General features: G+C 30.0%; 1 protein-coding gene across 1 annotated transcript; it reads right to left on the bottom strand.

Moving 5' to 3' along the window:
- Positions 1–15,572: 15,572 nt before the first annotated feature.
- On the bottom strand, positions 15,573–18,289 carry LOC107030903 (putative E3 ubiquitin-protein ligase RF298). Its single transcript, XM_015232118.2, has 2 exons — positions 16,358–18,289; positions 15,573–16,127 (listed from the first exon to the last, which is right to left on the bottom strand). The coding sequence occupies exons 1-2, from the start codon at positions 18,287–18,289 to the stop codon at positions 15,648–15,650; spliced, it is 2,412 nt and encodes an 803-aa protein (XP_015087604.1). The 3' UTR covers positions 15,573–15,647.
- Between the last annotated feature and the right edge of the window lie 344 nt (positions 18,290–18,633).

The raw sequence follows: 18,633 nt of genomic DNA, 5'->3' as shown, positions 1-18,633 counted from the left end.
GTTTATTATGTTTTCTATGAGTGTTATTATTGTTGTACTTTGATTAATCAAGTGCCTAGACACAATTTTCGGTCCTGCAACAAAAATTCATCTAAGTGATAATAAGGACGTGTAGGGATTTTAAGTGAAGATAAACACATAACAACAACAACAACAGAGAATCAAAGTCTCCAAACAAAAGGAAAAATACACATTGCAATGTTTATTTGATATGCTAAATTAAAAAAAATTGACAAGCTGATAGCAACAAGAACAACTCTTGTGAGCACGATTAAGCAAAAATCGTGTATGTGGAACTCCCAAAGAACTGGGTGACATCAATAAGAACAACTCCAATTAACTCAAGAAACCATCAACATATTCAGGTGAAGCTTCCAAAGAAGTACTTAATTTTCTATGGGGATTACAAATTCTACCATATTTCAGTTAATCAAATCTCTATCCTTCAATGTAACATCCTTCAAAGGTAATTCAGGGATTAAAATTAAATAAAACATAGCAACATGGAATTAAAAATTGCCAAAACAAAAGGGAAAACATATATATATTATTCAAACAGAAATGTGAACGAGCTCCCAAATTACCAAATGAAATGGATATTAAAGAGAAAAAAAAGATTACCTTTGAGTCACAGTAAACGAGCTCTCAACAACTCACTTGAATAAATAAAAAAGTTTTTTTCTGCAAAAAAGTAACTCAAATAAATTAATTCTGGAAAAAAAAATCACTCAAATGAGTCGGCGGGTGAGGGGTGGGGGGAGGTGGGGACAAGCATCAGAATTGCCAAAAAAGAAAACAATGTATCAATTTCAGAAGAACACAAAAAACCTCAAAGCTCAAATTCTATCAATAAACCAATAAAGAAAACAATCTTTTGAAACCCAAATAAACTCATCCCATAAAATCAAGAAACCTAAAAAAGGGATCGTACCAAAAGGGAAAAAAATGGATTCTTCACAGACACACACACACATATATATATCAAGAATGAAACTAGATTTAACAAAACTTCAATTCAAAATCAAAATGGTCACTCACCAAAGGGTTTGAAAAGGCAAAATCAAGAAAGGGTAAACTCCATTGAGCAAAAGCTATGAGTAGTCTTTTGTTTGTGGTGTCAAACACTAAAATTCGGATTCCTTATATAGTCACAAACTTGATGATAATTACGGTTAGGTACATTGTATTTAATCTCTAACTCATATATACATTAAATGGAATTTAAAACTCTTTTCCATTTTCTCGGGGTTTATTAAATAGTTATTGTGAAAATCCTTAAATATTTGACAAATAAGTTGTATTTAAGTCAAAGAAATAAATTGTATATCCAATTATTCATAGAATCTAATGACTCTTTCTAGGATATTTCAAATCAAACTAATTATAGTAAGATGACTTTGACAAAATAAACATAATTTTTTAATGTTGTTGTAGCACATTAGTTTTTTGATTGATGGTACAAATATCTCATTACTTATATTGATTTATTTCAATTTTCACATAATTTTACGGAAATGTGTTAAATAATTAAACTAAATGCTATAATTAGTACTTTCAATATTTCAAAATACGGAAAAGGGCCAATAATACTCATAAACTATAATAAGAGGTTTAAAAATACCCTTCATCAATCTTCTGGTTCATTCACCTTTTTGGCTCACTTATATCCTTAAAACTAACATTTCTCTCTTCATTCTTTATTTTTAAAAAAATATATATTATGTGTCATTCTCCTATTGGATAGTATAAAAAGTCCACCTTAATATTGTTTCTCATTATTTATCCAAACCAAAACAATACTCCCCTTCAAGACCCCAATATTTTATATAAAAAATATTATAGTTTTTTAGTAATTTATTTATTTTTGGATCCATCTCCTCTCTATTTCCTCAAATTTTTGCTTAGATTGAAGACTCATGACATAAGAAAAATTTAACGGCTAAAATTCAATTAACTAAATCAAAATTCTAAACATGATATATATGATTAATAATTAATAAACAAATTTATTATGAGGACAAGGGCCTAAAATACCCTTAAAGTATTGGAAATGGTACAAAATTACTCTTCATCCACCTATTGGCTCCAAAATGCCCTTTTCATCCACCCATTGGCTCCAAAATACCCTTGTCATCCACCTTTGGGTTCAAAATTGACCATTTTTTAATTGTTTTAAAATTAAACTCTTTAAATATTTTTTTTAATACTGGGCATTCAACTATTAATTATAAATTTAATTTATTAATATAATTTATAAACCAATCCACTACCCACTCATTACTAACTAAACCTCAATTAATAATTCAGTTATAATATCAAGATCGTCATACACACTACTAAAACACGATGAAATTATAGATTACTGAAAATGACATTCAAAATTATTCGAGTCCGAATCGAAGCCCCAATTAAATTTAGGTTGAGCCGCTTATTTAAGAGGACACTTTCTTTCAAAATTGAATTAGAAATTTAAGATTAAAGGTAAAGAAATAATACATCCCGAATTAATTCATGCACTTTTTTTAAATATAATTTTATAAATATTTATGATTTATTTTAAAACCTTTAATATATTGTTTTGAAAAAAAGCTACCTATGAAGTAACATCACATAATTGAGACGTAAGAATAATTAAGATGAACATAGTCAGACTTTTAAGTTTATCGGTGATTTTTATGTAGCCACTTGAATGTATGATAATTTACTTTTATATTTTTTAAGAACACTCAATTGGCAGTAGCTTGCATTAATAATGTGACGGGTTCATTAATTTAGAGGAATTTAATTAGTAATGGGTGGGTAGTGGATTGATTCATAAATTACACTAATAAGTTAAATTATAACAAATAGTTGAGCGACACCTATTTTAAAAAATATTTAAATAGTTTAAATATAAAACCGTTAAATAAGTGGTCAATTTTGAACCAAAAGGTGGATGACAAGGGTATTTTGGACCCACTACGTGGGTGGAAAGGGTATTTTGGAGCCAATAGGTGGATGAAGGGTAATTTTGTACCATTTTCAATACTTTGAGGATATTTTAGGCCATTTTCCGTTTATTATGTCATAGTCATAACAATATATTATCTTATCCATAAATACATTACACACATTTTCCTACTTAAATTTTCCTTCGGCTACGATCTTTTAGTGTAAATAAAAAAAATTCAGAGTAAATAAAAAAATTACTAGATTTTTCTTTAAAAAATTTGGGATCTTGAAGAGGTATACTTTTTTATTTCAATAGATTGTGGGAAAAAACATTAATAGAGAAGAGACTTTTATTATCTAATAAGAAAATAACAAATTACAATTTTTCCAAAAATAATTGTAAATAAAAACTTTGGTTATTAGTTGTAAAGGTATAAGTTAGTTAAAAAGGTGAATGAAAGAGTATATGTTAGCCAAAATGCGAGTGGAGGGGTATAGGTGGAAAAATTTATGGCGGGAGAGGTCCAAGTATGACTTGGTATTAGGCCTGGGCATAATACGGTCAAACCGAAAAAACCACTGAACCATTTTTTTTAACTTCGGTTTCGATTTTTCGATTTGTTCGATCGGTTTCGATTTGAAATCCTAAAAATTTAATTTTTCGATTTGGTTTTCGGTTTTTAGTTATTTTAATTCGGTCAACCGAAAACCGAGATATTCTTATACTTAAATTTATAAGTTATAAATGTATTTGTATAAGGCCCGATTTTTCTGGCCTAATTTGAATCCTGAACTTCAGAGATCTAAGTTCTAACTCCTAAGACCAGTGACTCCTCGACCAAAATTCCTAAACTCCACACCTTAACAGATCGGCCAGGCTCATCTCGTCAACTCGTCTCCACGAAGAAATCATCAAAAAACTACCCTCACAGCCCAAACCGAATTTATTACAATTTGGTTTGATTTCACATTTTGCCAAATCAAAAATAAAAAAACCAAATTAAAATTTAAAAAATCGAACCAAACCGACCGAACACTCAACCCTACTTGGTATGTGAAGCATTATTTTTGAATTAAAAAGTATAAAGGGTTCCACCTTTCCTATTCAATATTGTTGTTTCTTTCTCATGTCTTTCTTAATTTATGAATAAGATATTATACGGGTCCCATTCATTTTATTTTACATTGTTATTCTTTTTCTCATACATTTTACTATCCTCTAATGTTACAGATCAAATTTAAGTTATGAATTTTATTTATTCATTTTTTATATTATTCGTATATTTATCTTTTTCATATTTAATAATTAACTAATATATTATTTTAAATTTTTTAAAATTACATAAAAATATGAGAATAAAAAAATGGTGAAGAACATTACATGAAGAATAAAACCTTCATTTACGAAATAAAAGTATAGATAATCAATCAACTAAACTGTTAATATCCCTTTTGGTACATGTATTTAAACATGATTGATTAATTTTTCACTTATTAAACTGAATTATTTCATCAATTTTTATATTAATAAACCGTACCAAAATATTGAAATAGGTTTTTTTACAATGAAATGAATTTTATTTTTATGAAATATAATGTAAATATCATACTACGTACCATTATTATTTATTTAATATAACTCATTGTAAACCGTTATATAAAAAACTATATATATTGCAATTTCATCCCATATTTTTTTCTTGTATTGCTAATTTTTTTTTTTTAAATAATCAACGTGCTATTTATCAAATGGAGAACCTTATATAAATATAAAATGATATAAGAAAATTGGATTAAAAAATTAACCATGCAAAAACTGATTAAAAAAAATTAGACAAAGAATTAGAAAAACAAAAAATAGAAAATAAAAAGGTGAAAGGAAAGAAATGATAAAAAGAAGGGAAAATTGTACATAATAGCAAACATTTAAATTAAAATAAATCCTATAGCTACTGTTTGAAACATTTGTACTCCGTAGCAAATTTGCACAAATTTTGCCATTTGGTTCTGACCCACTCATCAAGCGGAAGATTTATTTTTATTCAAATTCATTCCCTATCTTTTCTCTCCCATTTTCTTTAGTTATCCCTAAAATTTCTTCCAAATCAATTATTTTTAATTGGTTGTGGCCCACCCTCTATCTTAATACAAATCTGTTACCTATTTTTACTCTTCCAATTTCTTTCAATTTTTCCTAAAATCTCTCTCCAATTCGATTTTTCTTAAATAATTATATATCCTTATACAAATACAAATGTATAAAATGCGTTTGTGTTTGTATAAAGCAAGAGGAAATTGTATAAATACATATATTTTTGCTTAGCTTTTGTCTTTCTCTCTTTCTTGTTTTTATACAAATTTAAATTGTATATAGTCTCTCTTTTTCGTTTTATACAATTCGATTCAATTGTATATTTCCTGCCCAAATCTCTTTTGTCTTTCTCTCTTCCTCACTTTATACAAATTCAAATTGCATATAATCGTTATATACACTTATAATTACACATACAATTCATCTTATACACTTCGTTTTATACAATTCTCTGCCCAAGTCTCTTTCTCTTTCTCGTTTTATACACTTCATTTTATACAATCGCTTTAATTGTATATGTATAGCGAATTATACATTTATACGTTTGCTATGGAGTGTAATTATGCAAACTTTGCTATAGCATACAAATATGAATTTTATATTTGCTATATCTGAAAGTTGCCCTAAAAAGAAGGGGTGAGAAGTAAAGGTAGGAGAGAGAAATAACAAGATAGAATGAGAATGATAAGAGTTATTGGACCCATGTATTTTTAATTATAAAATAATGCCTTACAAATGTGAATAAAAAGATATTTTTAGACTAAAAGATGGATAAAAAGTATTTTTAGATTTTTTCCTATATACAAAGGTCATTATTAAGCCAAGTAGCAATAATAAAAATGACAGACTAATAACAACAAGAACAATTGTAGTGAGAAAATGTTGACAACAGGGTTTGAACCTGACCCAACATATTTCAAGTCTGTCTCCTTAATTACTTGGACATATAGACATTTCATAATTTTGTTTACCGGGAGATTTATGGGTTTGACCAAATTCTAGAAAGCAACAATAGTTATTCCTCCACTTCAATTTATTTGTTTTATTTTTTCTTGACACAAAGTTTAACAAAGTAAAGAATATTTTTGAATTTTGTGATCTTAAATATTTCATGTAAAATTAGAGTTAAAAGTTATAAAAAAAAAACATTTTTAAAAATTGATTAAAAAAGTAATCCAAACAAAATGAAACGAAAGGAAAGGGATGCTTTCCTTAAAAAATGTTTACTTTATCAAGTTGAGATGTTTTATATGAAGCTTTAGGAAAAAACAAGTATATCTGAATAATTACAAAAACTTTTCCAAGAAGCTTAAAAAAATATTTTTCTCATTAAAATTTTCGCAAAATAAAAATTGCCGCTCTAATATTTATAAAGTACTTTTAAATTAATTATCCAAGCACAAGTTATCTTTTTAAAAATAATTTTTATCCAAGGATAAATAAAAGATCAATTTTCACATATAACAAACATAAAAATCATATTTGTATGCTATAGCCATAGTTTGCATAATTGTGCTCCATAGCAAACATAAATATGTATATTTCGCCATACATCTACAAAAGAAAGCAGTTGTATAATATGCTTTGGTATACATATACAAAAGATCAATTGTATAATCCGTGTTTGTATAAAGTGAGAAAGAGAGAAAGACAAAAGAAAACTGGGCAGGGGAAGATCGTATATGCATAATCATAAGTGTATACGATGAAAGTATATGCATTTATATTTGTATATATAATTTTCTCTCGCTTCATACAAACACAAACACAATGTATACATTTGTGTTTGTATAAAGTTAGAGAGGCGAGTGAGCTAGCGAGATCTGGGAGAGTGGCGAGCGAGATATGCGAGAGGGGAACAGAAAATATGTATATATACAATTTTCTCTCGCTTTATACAAACACAAACGCGTTTTATACATTTGCATTTTTGTATATAGTGAGAGAGGCGAGATCTGAGAGAGGGGAACAAAAATATATGATTATTTATAATTTTATCTCGCTTTATACAAACACATTTTATACATTTGCATTTGTATAAAAGCGAGAGAGACGAGGAAAGTTTGAGAGTAGCGCGCCAGATTTACCAAGAGAGAGGCGAAACAACAACAATTTGTTATGTGATACAATTAAATCAAACTATGGTTATAACATTTAATTTAAATTACTCCCTCCGGATAAAAAATGACGACCTAGTTTGACTTGGAAGGAGTTTAATGAAAGAAGACTAATCTTGTGGTTCTAAATTAAAGTTATGTTAAATGTACCAAAATGCCCTTTAATCTTGTGGTCCTAAACATGCCACGTGGAAATTTAAAGTCAACGTGATGCCAAAAAAGGAAATGGGTCATTCTTCTTGAAACAAACTAAAAAGGAAATAGGGACATTCTTTTTGAAACGGTGGGAGTAATAGTTTTCTATTATATACAATTTTTCCTAAAATAATTGAGGCCCTAAGTGATTGCTTTTTAGTGACCTTATAACCGAGTCGGCCTTGGTCCGTAGGCTAGTAGGCTCCAAGTATAGTTTTTTTTCATACCCGAACACCCTTAATAAATTATAAATATGGGAAACTTACATAAATATACTATATTAAGAAAATATTTACCATTTATAACAATAACATTTTTTTTTCAATTAATCACTTTTAATACATTTATAATACATTTTTAATACATATTAAAAAGAACAAATTATTATTCACCTATAATACAATGTGTCAATTTCTTACCAAACAAGCATAATATATTTTACAAAACAGTTATAATACATATATATTGCATACATAATTCACTTTTAATACATATTGCGGTTTTAACATAGTATTGCTATAAATGATAATAAATAAAAAGCATCGCTAAAATCAGTAAATTATTTATTAATAGATAACCATCCAAGTAATTTTTCCAATATCATAGTGGATTTACAATTAATAGGTATTGGTATTTTATCCAACAATGAATTGAGGCCTAAAAAAATTGGAAAAATTACATAAATTAATACATTTAAAAAAATAATTACTGATTTTAGCGATACTTTTTGTTTATTACCATTTATAGCAATGCTTTGTTAAATCTGTAATATGTATTAAAAGTGAATTATGTATGCAATATATATAAATTATAATTGCCTTTTGAAATATATCATGTTTATTTGGTAAAAAAATGTCACTTTGTATTATAAGTGTATTAAAATATGTGATAAATGTATTATTCATCATTAAAATTTGTATTATATGTGAATAATAAATTGTTCTTTGTAATATGTATTGAACTTGTATTATAAATGAATTAAAAGTGAACAAGTGAAAAAAAATATTATTGCTATAAATGGTAAATATTTTTTTATTATAGTATATTTATGTAAGTTTCCAGGGGCCCAAGGGATTGCTTTGAATTGAGGCCTGAAAAAATTGAGGCCCAAAATGTAATTTGTTGTTGGATTTGTTGCACTTGAGGCGATTTTGTTTTTACCTTCCCCAAATCTCACTTGTTCTGTTGTTGTTTCTGCTGCAATGACTATTGGAAAGAATTGATGTTTCTGTTATTACATGAGTATGCATTGAAAATAATGTTTTCTCTACACTTTGTAATTCGTGTTGTCTGTTGTTTCATTTATGTGAGAAGAGATTGACAATCAATCAAAAACTCATCTTAATTTGCTCTTTTATGCCTGCAGTGATGATCCAATCAAGTGAAGCAACTGGCATGAAGTGTAGATGACCAAACATGGATTCGCCTACTCAGGGAATCGTAGATGCTGACTATATAGTTCGCCTACTCTGGACAATTCTATATTATCGAACTGCAAGCGGAGTTGCTGATAAAAAAACAATCGCGCCAATGGCTTTAATTCCTTGTGGTTCTTGCTCTACAACACTAAATGGTTGAACTTTGAATTTTGACGGTAAGTAAATCCTACACTCTACTTTGCTTTGATGTAACCAAAACAAAAACACCAATTTTTTTTTCAATATTACAACCCAGAATCTGAAGTATTCTTTGCTAAATTTCCCCGCATTATCAAGTTTGCAACTTTATTTACATTTCACATTTATGATGTGTCACCTTGTTTGATTGGCTATTACCTATTGTATTGTGTTGCGACAGAGTGGACGTTAGTCTATATATGTAATTTGTTTTGATAGTTACTTAAACTTTATTGTATCGTATTGTTAAAGGTATCATTGTATAAGATGAAATGTCTTATTTTATATAATGGTCGATACGATGTGATCCTGTGCTGTTACCTTATCCTTTTTTTTTCTCATTTTGTTTTTATTTATTATATAATAACATTTTTTTCTTTTACTATTTTTTTATGATAGGTTTACGGTATACTCTATTTCTCTTATTGGTTTATCATTCGAATTATTTATATCTGACATCATATGACGACATGAAATAATTCAATCTGTCCGAACATTATATTCATCAAACAATACAATACATCTTGAAACAACCATCCAAACAAAACAAGAAAACCCCGACACCCAAAACCAATTTATAGAAGAAAAAAAAAACTTGACTACTGTTGGATTATCTCAAATGTTAGACAAGAATAGAATTTGAAGAGTGCCAGTAGTTGCAGAGAACAAGTCCCATAAACATAATCCTGGGAGACCATATCCAACTAGGAGAAGGAGAAGTAAAATAAAATATATTGTATAAATTAGCAAGTTAAACAACATTATAAAAGTTAATTTTGCAACCCTTATTGTCAAAAATTCATACTCCTTTTAAGATATACAAGGTTAATTTTTTTTTTTTTAATATATAGTGTGAATTTTGAACTCAATTGACAATTTCTTTTTGAACTCCGCCTCTTTTATTAACATATATACAAAGTTATGGGTTCATCTGAACTTAGTAACTTTGATTCAGACTATGTAAATCAGTATATGTGTTAATAAAAGTATAGCAGAGGCAATATCTTTATCATATCAGTTCAACATCTACAATATATATAGAGTAATTTCCTTAGATAGTCACTCATGTTTGAGAAATTACATAATAATATCACTTATGTTTATTCAGGACTATAATATCACCTAACTTTACCTATTTTCCTTAAAATATACTTAACACAAATAAAACATTATCTTTCTCCTAATGAAATGCCATGTCACATTTTTTAAATTTATTAATGATATTTTTTTAATTCTTTAAATGTATGTAAGCTCCTAATACTAATTTATTTCAAACATTTAACCACCATTATAAATTGAGGTTTATTTTAATACAAAGAAAAAAATAATTTAGATAGATAAAGTGAATAATAGATAATTGAAATACGAAATTCGTGGATAGTAATATTTAATTAAGTGTTTTTATTATTAACTTGAAAAATAATAAGTTATAAAAGTAATTAATTAGTACACCTGTGATATTTATTATGTGCGTGATTTTCTTCGCACAAAAAATCTCCTTGTTAATCGTAAAGATAAAATCATGTCGATTCTCACAAGAAATTGAGAGCGGAGCTAACCTTCGGTTACACAAAATTTTGTTATATCGGAAAAGCGCCTAAAATACCCTTGAAGTATCAGAAATGGTACAAAATTACCCTCCATCCACTTATTGCTCCAAAATACCCTTCTCATTCACCTATTGACTCGAAAATACCCTTCACATCCACCTTTGGGCTCAAAATTAACCACCTATTTAACGATTTTAAATTTAAACTATTTAAATATTTTTTAATACACGGTGCTTAACTATTTGTTATAATTTAACTTATTAATATAATTTGTTAACCATTCTACTACCCAACCATTACTAATTAGACCATACCCAATTAATAAATTCGCCCCATTATTAATATACAACAGGAAAATTACTACCAATGAATGTTTCTAAAAATTTAAGGTTAAAATGTCTATAAAAGTATATTATCATACATTCAAGTCGTCAATCAACACATAATATAATTCAAATGTCCAAATAAAAATTACCGATAAACATAAAAGTCTACTATGTTCATCTTAATTATTCATTTGCCTCAATTATGTAATGTTACTTAATAGTAATTTAAAAAAAAATATATTAAAGTTTTAATATTTAAAACAAATAATAAATATTTATAAAATTATATTTTGAAAAGTGCATGAATTAATTCGAGAGGTGCTACTTCGTTACCTTTAATCATAAATTTCGAATTCAAGCTTGAAACATAATCCTATTGGAAGTGTCCTCCTAAATAAGCGGCTCAACTTAAATTTAATTGGGGCTTCAATTCGGACTCAAATAATTTTGAATGTCATTTTCGGAATCGGTAATCGTCATGCTTTAGTAATGTTTAGGGCGATTTTGATATTAGAAATTGTATATTAATTGGGTGGAGTCTGATTAGTAATGGGTGGGTAGTGAGTTGATTTATAAATGATATTAATAAATTAAATTATATTCAATATTTGAGCGCCAATATTTTTAAAAATATTTAAATAGTTTAAATTTAAAACCGTTAAATAAATGGTCAATTTTGAACCCAAAGGTGGATGACAAGGGTATTTTTGAGCCAATAGGTGGGTGGAAAAGGTAATTTGGAGCCAATAGGTGGATGGAGGGTAGTTTTGTACCATTTCTAATACTTCGAGGGTATTTTAGGCTCTTTTCCATTGTTATATTTATGACTTTAAAATTATTAAAAATATATAAAATATTGATTTAGAACTCTCTATTTTAAAGAAGTAAAATTTAAAACTTACATGTAAGCTTAAAACTAGACATAGGTGTCTTTGCTAGCATGAGCCTAATATCTATTATTTTAATTTATGTGATATTGATAGAATTTAGAAAGCTCATTAAATTTTAATATGATTATAGATATTTTAAGTCGTTATTTACTTTTTGTTTGCACAATTTTGATGTAAAGAGGTCCATTAAAATGTTCATAATTAAAGTATTTTTCGTCATCGATGGTTGATTTCATACTCAAAGTAACTACAAGATATTACCGACATCCAAAATAATAAAGATATTACTAAAGAATTTGAATTTAACACTAAAAGATATAACCAAAACAGATTCTATAATTTTAGAAAGAATTATCTACTAATTAAGTTAAAATAGAACAAACTAAATAATTTGTTCAAATCAGAGAAGTACAAACAAATAAACAAAAAACATCGTATAAATAATATTGAAAAACAGATACACAAACACTTATAGAATCTAAAAAAAAATATTATTAATAAATTAAAAAATGTGACATGACATCCTAATATGAGAGATAATGTTTTTTTTGTGTCAAGTATATTTTAAGGAAAATAAGTAAAGTTGGGTGATATTATAGTTCTAAAACAAACATAATGATATTACTAGGTAATTTCCAAACATGGATCACTATCTAAGGAAATAATTCAATATATATAAAAACAGATTTTTTGATGTTGTATATATAATAGGAGTATAAATTTTTGACAAATGGAGTTCGAAATAAATAGTATACTATATACTAATAGTATAAATAATATTTATGTCGTTTAAATTGTTGATTTGTCTACATTATGCTTATAAATACCTTTTAATGCACCCTTTTGCTGTTTCCCCTTTAGTTTAATCATTAATGGGTTCTTTTCTTTCCTCTTCTTTAAGTCGGTTTTGTATTTCTTTCTTGGCTTGTTTGGATGATGGTTGCGTATTATTTCAATTTTCATGATGTATTATATTGTATTACTTTGATGAATATAATGATTGGATAAATTTATAATATCTCTCATTATTACATAATGTCAGATATAAAAAATTTGAAAGATAAACCATCAATTTAAACTAACACCGATACTCGCAACATAATACAAGAGGTAAGAACCATCAAAACAACGTCATACAGCACCAGTAGGCAGTAAATGTTTTGAATGAAGTCTAAATATTTATTTGGTTGCTGATGTAAAAGACATATATAATGCAACCATATATGTGTCATTACTGACTTTCATGTGGTATTAAATGAAGTCTAAAATTTCATCTAAATTTTGGACAAGACATTGAGCTCATCACATTCTTCTCGTTCAACAAAGAAGAGCTCTCACTCTAAAGTAAATACTTTGGTTTAAAACAATACACCTTTAGCGAAACAATTTCTCATAGTTTGCCCTTCCTCATCCCTTGCACCTGACACCGCTAGTGTGCAACCATGCAAACTAATGTAAATAAAAAGGATTCAAATTCGTTAGCCTTGGAACATAATGTCACACCCCGAGCCTAAACCCTGGACGTGGCCAGCACCCAATGACCGTTGCTGGCATTGAGCGAACCCTTGGCATGACTTACTTAACTCAGCGCAAGATTTAACTTAACTCAATTAAGAAATAAAAACATTCTTAAAATTAATACTTACAAATAATTATCTTGGCCAAAGTGACACTTAAGTCTCAAAGTTAAAACACCGGTCATGTAAGATAAAAAGAGACTAAAAAACTGGACTGTCTGTCTATCTATCTGTCTATGAAGCTACTACTAGAATGAAGATGAATGTTGGGACAACCCCCCCCCCCCTCCCCCCATTTTTCTATAAAGAAAATATAGAAAGTGATAAAAAAGTCTTCCGCATGTAAAAAGGCTCACCACTAACTCTGGATGCTCAAACTAGATCAACATGCTGATCCTGGTTACCTGTATCTGCATCATAAGACGATGCAGCCCAATTGGTATCAGTACATTGAATGTACAGTACGCGAGGTTGAACGCTAAACAACATCTATCAAGCTTGAAAGGATTCAAGAATGAACTTACCTTATCCTTGCTCAACTCATGAAGAAAAAACTCAATATAAAGCAATAAAGACACATGCAATATATATAAAGCTTGTAAAACAGTGTAAACACTTAGTTCATTAAAGGTAATGCAATAATAAACTCATCTTTACTTATATATGAAAGTAATATAGTTTCTGTAGGAGTTTCTCTAACCGACAACCACCATCATGAGCCTAAGTGGTGATACAACGTCTCTCCCACGCTGCCATAACTGTTCTATACTTACTGTCACATACAACATCCTCAACCTAGGGGATCCACTGGCTAAACGATCATCTAAAAAATATGACCTGTTAATACCCATGATGACTACATGGTATTAGGATCGAAAATAAGTAGGTGTAAATGCGGAAGCTAACAAAGCAAACCTTGAAAGATCACGAGTAAGAAGACAACGAGAAATATACCAAGAGACACAAAGATTTAACGTGGTTCGGTCAATCAACCTACGTCCACAAAGGAGATGAACAATCCACTATAAATATGAGAGTACAAAATACAGAGGAAAACAACCTCAACCAATTCACTCGGAATACATGGGAGGTTCACACAAGTGATAACATATCAAGCTTGTGACCCATAAATTCTCCCCCTAATCAAAACTCTCAAAGCCTTTAAGACTACATTGTGAATACTGATTGAGTTAGAAGGAATATGTCTATATTTATAGAGTCCTAAACCATTTCCTACTAGAAAAAGGATTAGTCAATCCAAAACCTATTCCTAAAAGGAAAACCTATTTATGGTAAGAAATCAGGGCAAATAAAACCCAACAAATCTCCCCCTTGGCCTGAATTTCTGAGAAAATAAATTTGTCTACCTTCTTCACTTAATCTTCAACAACTTGCTTCTCATCTCCATAATCTCCTTTGCAAAATTTATGTCTCAATACAGAGAACCTCTCTGAAACAATTTCTCCAACAAAAATCTTCATTATTGTCAAAAATGTTGCAGCTAGATCTACACCCGCTAAGATGAACACATCTTTCTAACCTGGTTCAATAATCGATTATCGAACCACCAAACCTGACTCCATCATTGAATCTAACTCTGATATCACTTGTTAGGATCGAAAAACAAAGCAAACCTTGAAAGATCACGAGTAAGAAGACAACGAGAAATATACCAAAAGACACAAAGATTTAACGTGGTCTTTTGGAAAAATTTAAATTATGTGGAAAAAGAATCACTTACTTCCAAATCAAGAAAAATGAAACGGCTCTAGTGATATAATATCATCTTTGTCCACATGTAGCATTAAAAGATGTTCCACTTCTTGCAAGTAGACAATCAAGATCCAACTACTCTTTTGCATATGGAGTTAATTTTTAAAACAAGGTTAGGAAACCGATGTAAGATAATAGATCAATGCAGCAAAGAAATATTTTTTTTTAGTTTGGCAAGTGCTATAATAGAAAATAGGAATAAGATATCTCGAGTTTGAATCATGTGAATGAACATTTACAAGTGGTTGAACAAAATTTGTCAAGATGATATGTTTCAAATAACGAATGGTTAAATTAAAAAAAGAAAAGTTTGTTGTAAGTGCAAAACAATTGAGATCATACTTTGGGAGCTTGAGGAAGTATACAAAATGCTTGAGGAAGATTAAATTTAGCACATAGAACAATATTATGTATTAAACCATCAAACTTGAGGATTTACAATGACCATTTAGCACATCTCCCTCTTTCTAACTCTTTTCACATGTACTTTCTACATATCTCTATACTTTTTTGCATTTTTCTATCAACTATTATAGAGAAGGTAGGAAAGAAAGGCCTGACGGAAAGGACATATGTTAAATCTGAAAAAAAACATACAAAGACAAGTTTAATTTTCCTGCTGCTATTTTGAAGTTGCTAACTATTCTGAATCTGGAAAGCGGACACTAATTCTCTCCTTAATTGGTGTCCTACAGGAAGGGCATTTGTCCATTCCTTTCTTTTGGTGAAACACATTGCAATCTTCACAAAGGACTTGATGTGCACAAGGGAGAAAAACAAGTGTTATCTGCTCATTCATACACATAACACATTCCCTCTCTACATTTAGAACATTAGAGCAAGAACTTTCTGCAAAAGCTGCTAAACCCTTTGTCATCTGTGGAATCCCTCGTTTAAGTGCCTCTATTTTTGATCTTTCAGATTGGAATCTCAACTGAGAGATTTCACTCTCACACTTTTGGATATCTTGTTTATACTTTTGCATGTTTATCTTTACCCTTTCTCTAAAATTATCTCGCTGCACTTTTCCGTGAATACGGAGTTGTTCTTTTTCAGCTTTTAGGGAATCAGCTTGTTGTAGAAGCCTTTGTTTCACCCGTTCCTCCTGCTTCAATAGGACCTGAGAATCAAAACATATAAAAATTCATTTCTATAATAGAAGAAATATCAAATAACAAGTGCACTATCAATACGACTATAGAAGTGAATGCTTGAACCACTATTACTGGAGGCGATAAGTAAAAGAACAACTAGTCATTAACAACCAGAAGACTCTAAAACACTAACTATATTTGTAAAAGAACATATTAATCAACCAAACAAAAAAATTTAATTACTAGAAAAAAATACCTTAAACTGGTCCACAACCTTGTTGGTTTTCTCTTGCTGTTGTAGTAAAGAAGCTTTTTCCTGCTTGAAAGTAGATAAATCCTTCTCAAATGAGTGTTTCTCCATGTCCGCTACTTGACACTTCTTTATTGCCTCCTGCTCCTTTGCTAACGCATTGTTCTGGTTCATCGCATTCTCACTAGTGGAGAGCATTAAAACCTCTATATCCTTTTTTAGTCCAACATTATCCATCTCCAAAGTTTTAAGAAGAGAATTAAGTGTCTCACTCATGGACTTAGTATTTACCTGTGCTTGCTCCATCTCCATAATCCTCGCCATGGTGCCTTTCTCCAACATTTCCTTTTCCTGGTGAACTTTTTCAGCATCTTCTTTTTCTTGCCTCAACATTTTAAGCTCAGCCTGGTCCTGGGCAAGCCTCCAGGTAGCCTGCATTACCTTCTCATTTGCCCAATCAGACCACCCTTGGAGCTCTTTCTCTAGTGATTTCAAATGGGAAGTTCGCAATAATATAATTTCATCTCTCTCATTTTGAGGGACATATTTCCCCAGAGACTCATCATAAGGGATACCAACATAATAATCTAGAAGCGTAGAAGAAATAGTTGTGTTGTCTAGGACCTTTTTGCTAGACTTGGGCTCCACGGCTAATGAATCCAGATCCTTATCATTTACATTAGCTTGCATAGGTTGTAGTTTGGAGGTGTCACTTGTAGGTGTAATGGATGAAGAATGGCATGGACTATCATAACTTGCTTTTTCTAAAGGGTGATTGTTTTTAAAGCAAGTTGTTGCTTTGGAGCGTGAATTCTTTTTTGTTGCTCCAGTAAATGATAAGTTCACATTCTTGTCCAAAACTAAACTTTCCCAGGCATTCATGTTTACCTTAATATTCTTGCTCGTACGACTTCTAAAGTTCTTCTCAAACTGAAATGTATTTCTCCTACACAAATCCTTCTTGGAATTTAAGGAGTTTTTACCAGTTCCTGATTTGTCTTCTAAAACTGGTCCTTTAGATTTAGCCTCTGAACAAGGTATGAAACTTCCTTTTCCTTTCTCTGCTTGACAAACATTTGAATTTTTAGATTCAGGTTCTTGAAGGGTTTCACTAGCAATAGGAAATTTGGATTGCCAGGTTTGAGAATTTGGGGAAAACTGCTGTTTATCCGAGTTTGATTGAGTATTATCGGAAGCCTCTGTCTTTGATCGGGGAAGATTCAATCTAAAAGAGCTATCACCTAGACTTTCTTGACTGCGTAACTCAACCAGATGATTACCTTTCATTGTAAGTGCATGCATCGGATTCAAGTCGAATATTAACAGCCACCACAATGCTTCCACAACTGGAAAATATGTCTTAATCTCCCTCAGCACACATACCATCTTTAGCAATGTGTAATTGACCAAACTCGGTAAATCTTCAAATACAATAGATTTACTAATACCGAAAACATTTTCCCTACTCAATACAGCCAAGGCCCCATCAACAACATTTGAGACTGTGTCTTTGCTTCCATGATAAAAACCACTCCGCATGATAACCCATTCAGCAATTTCTTCACTATATCCACATTTGACAATCCTCTTGACTGCAATCTGGAAAATTGTGGACAAATTTTGGGTTAAAAGCTCCAGAAGTTGAGTAGTTATCATATTCTCCCAATCTGTATCTGGTGGCATCTCCCCTTTTTGTTTTGCATCAGACTGAGGACACCTGCCCTTCAATGGGTTAATCTCAACAATAGTGTCTCTTTTCGGTGCTTCATCTAATAGTTTATATTTATGAAATTGCGTTAGACATGACACTGGTGAATTAGTAAGAGTTTCTAGAGGAAGCTCAGATACGGACTTCCTCTTGTTCATGCTTCCTTTTTCCTTGTCTAAAACCACCAACGACTTTTCATTGACATCATCATTGATGTTATCATCAATCATGTTGATTGTGTTTTCTGTGAGTGTTATTATTGTTGTACTTTGATTAATCAAGTGTCAAGCCACAATTTTTGGTCCTGCAACAAAAATTCATTCAAGGGATGATATGGACGTGTTGGGATTATAATTTAAGATAACACATAACAACAACAGAGAATTAGGGTTTCCAAATAAAAGGAAAAACCCACACTGCAATGTTTATTTAATAGGCTAATTAACAGAAAACAAAATTGACTCCAGTGAACACGATTAAGGAGAAATCGTGTATGTGTAACTCCCAAAGACAGGCTTACATCAATAAATTAAAAAAATTGCTTCTGCAAAAAGATCACTCAAAATGAATCCTG

The sequence above is a fragment of the Solanum pennellii genome, chromosome 9 (genome assembly GCF_001406875.1).
Source record: "Solanum pennellii chromosome 9, SPENNV200".
NCBI lineage: Eukaryota > Viridiplantae > Streptophyta > Magnoliopsida > Solanales > Solanaceae > Solanum > Solanum pennellii.
Note: the sequence above shows the minus strand (reverse complement) of the source record. Positions and strands in the feature narration are given on the sequence as shown.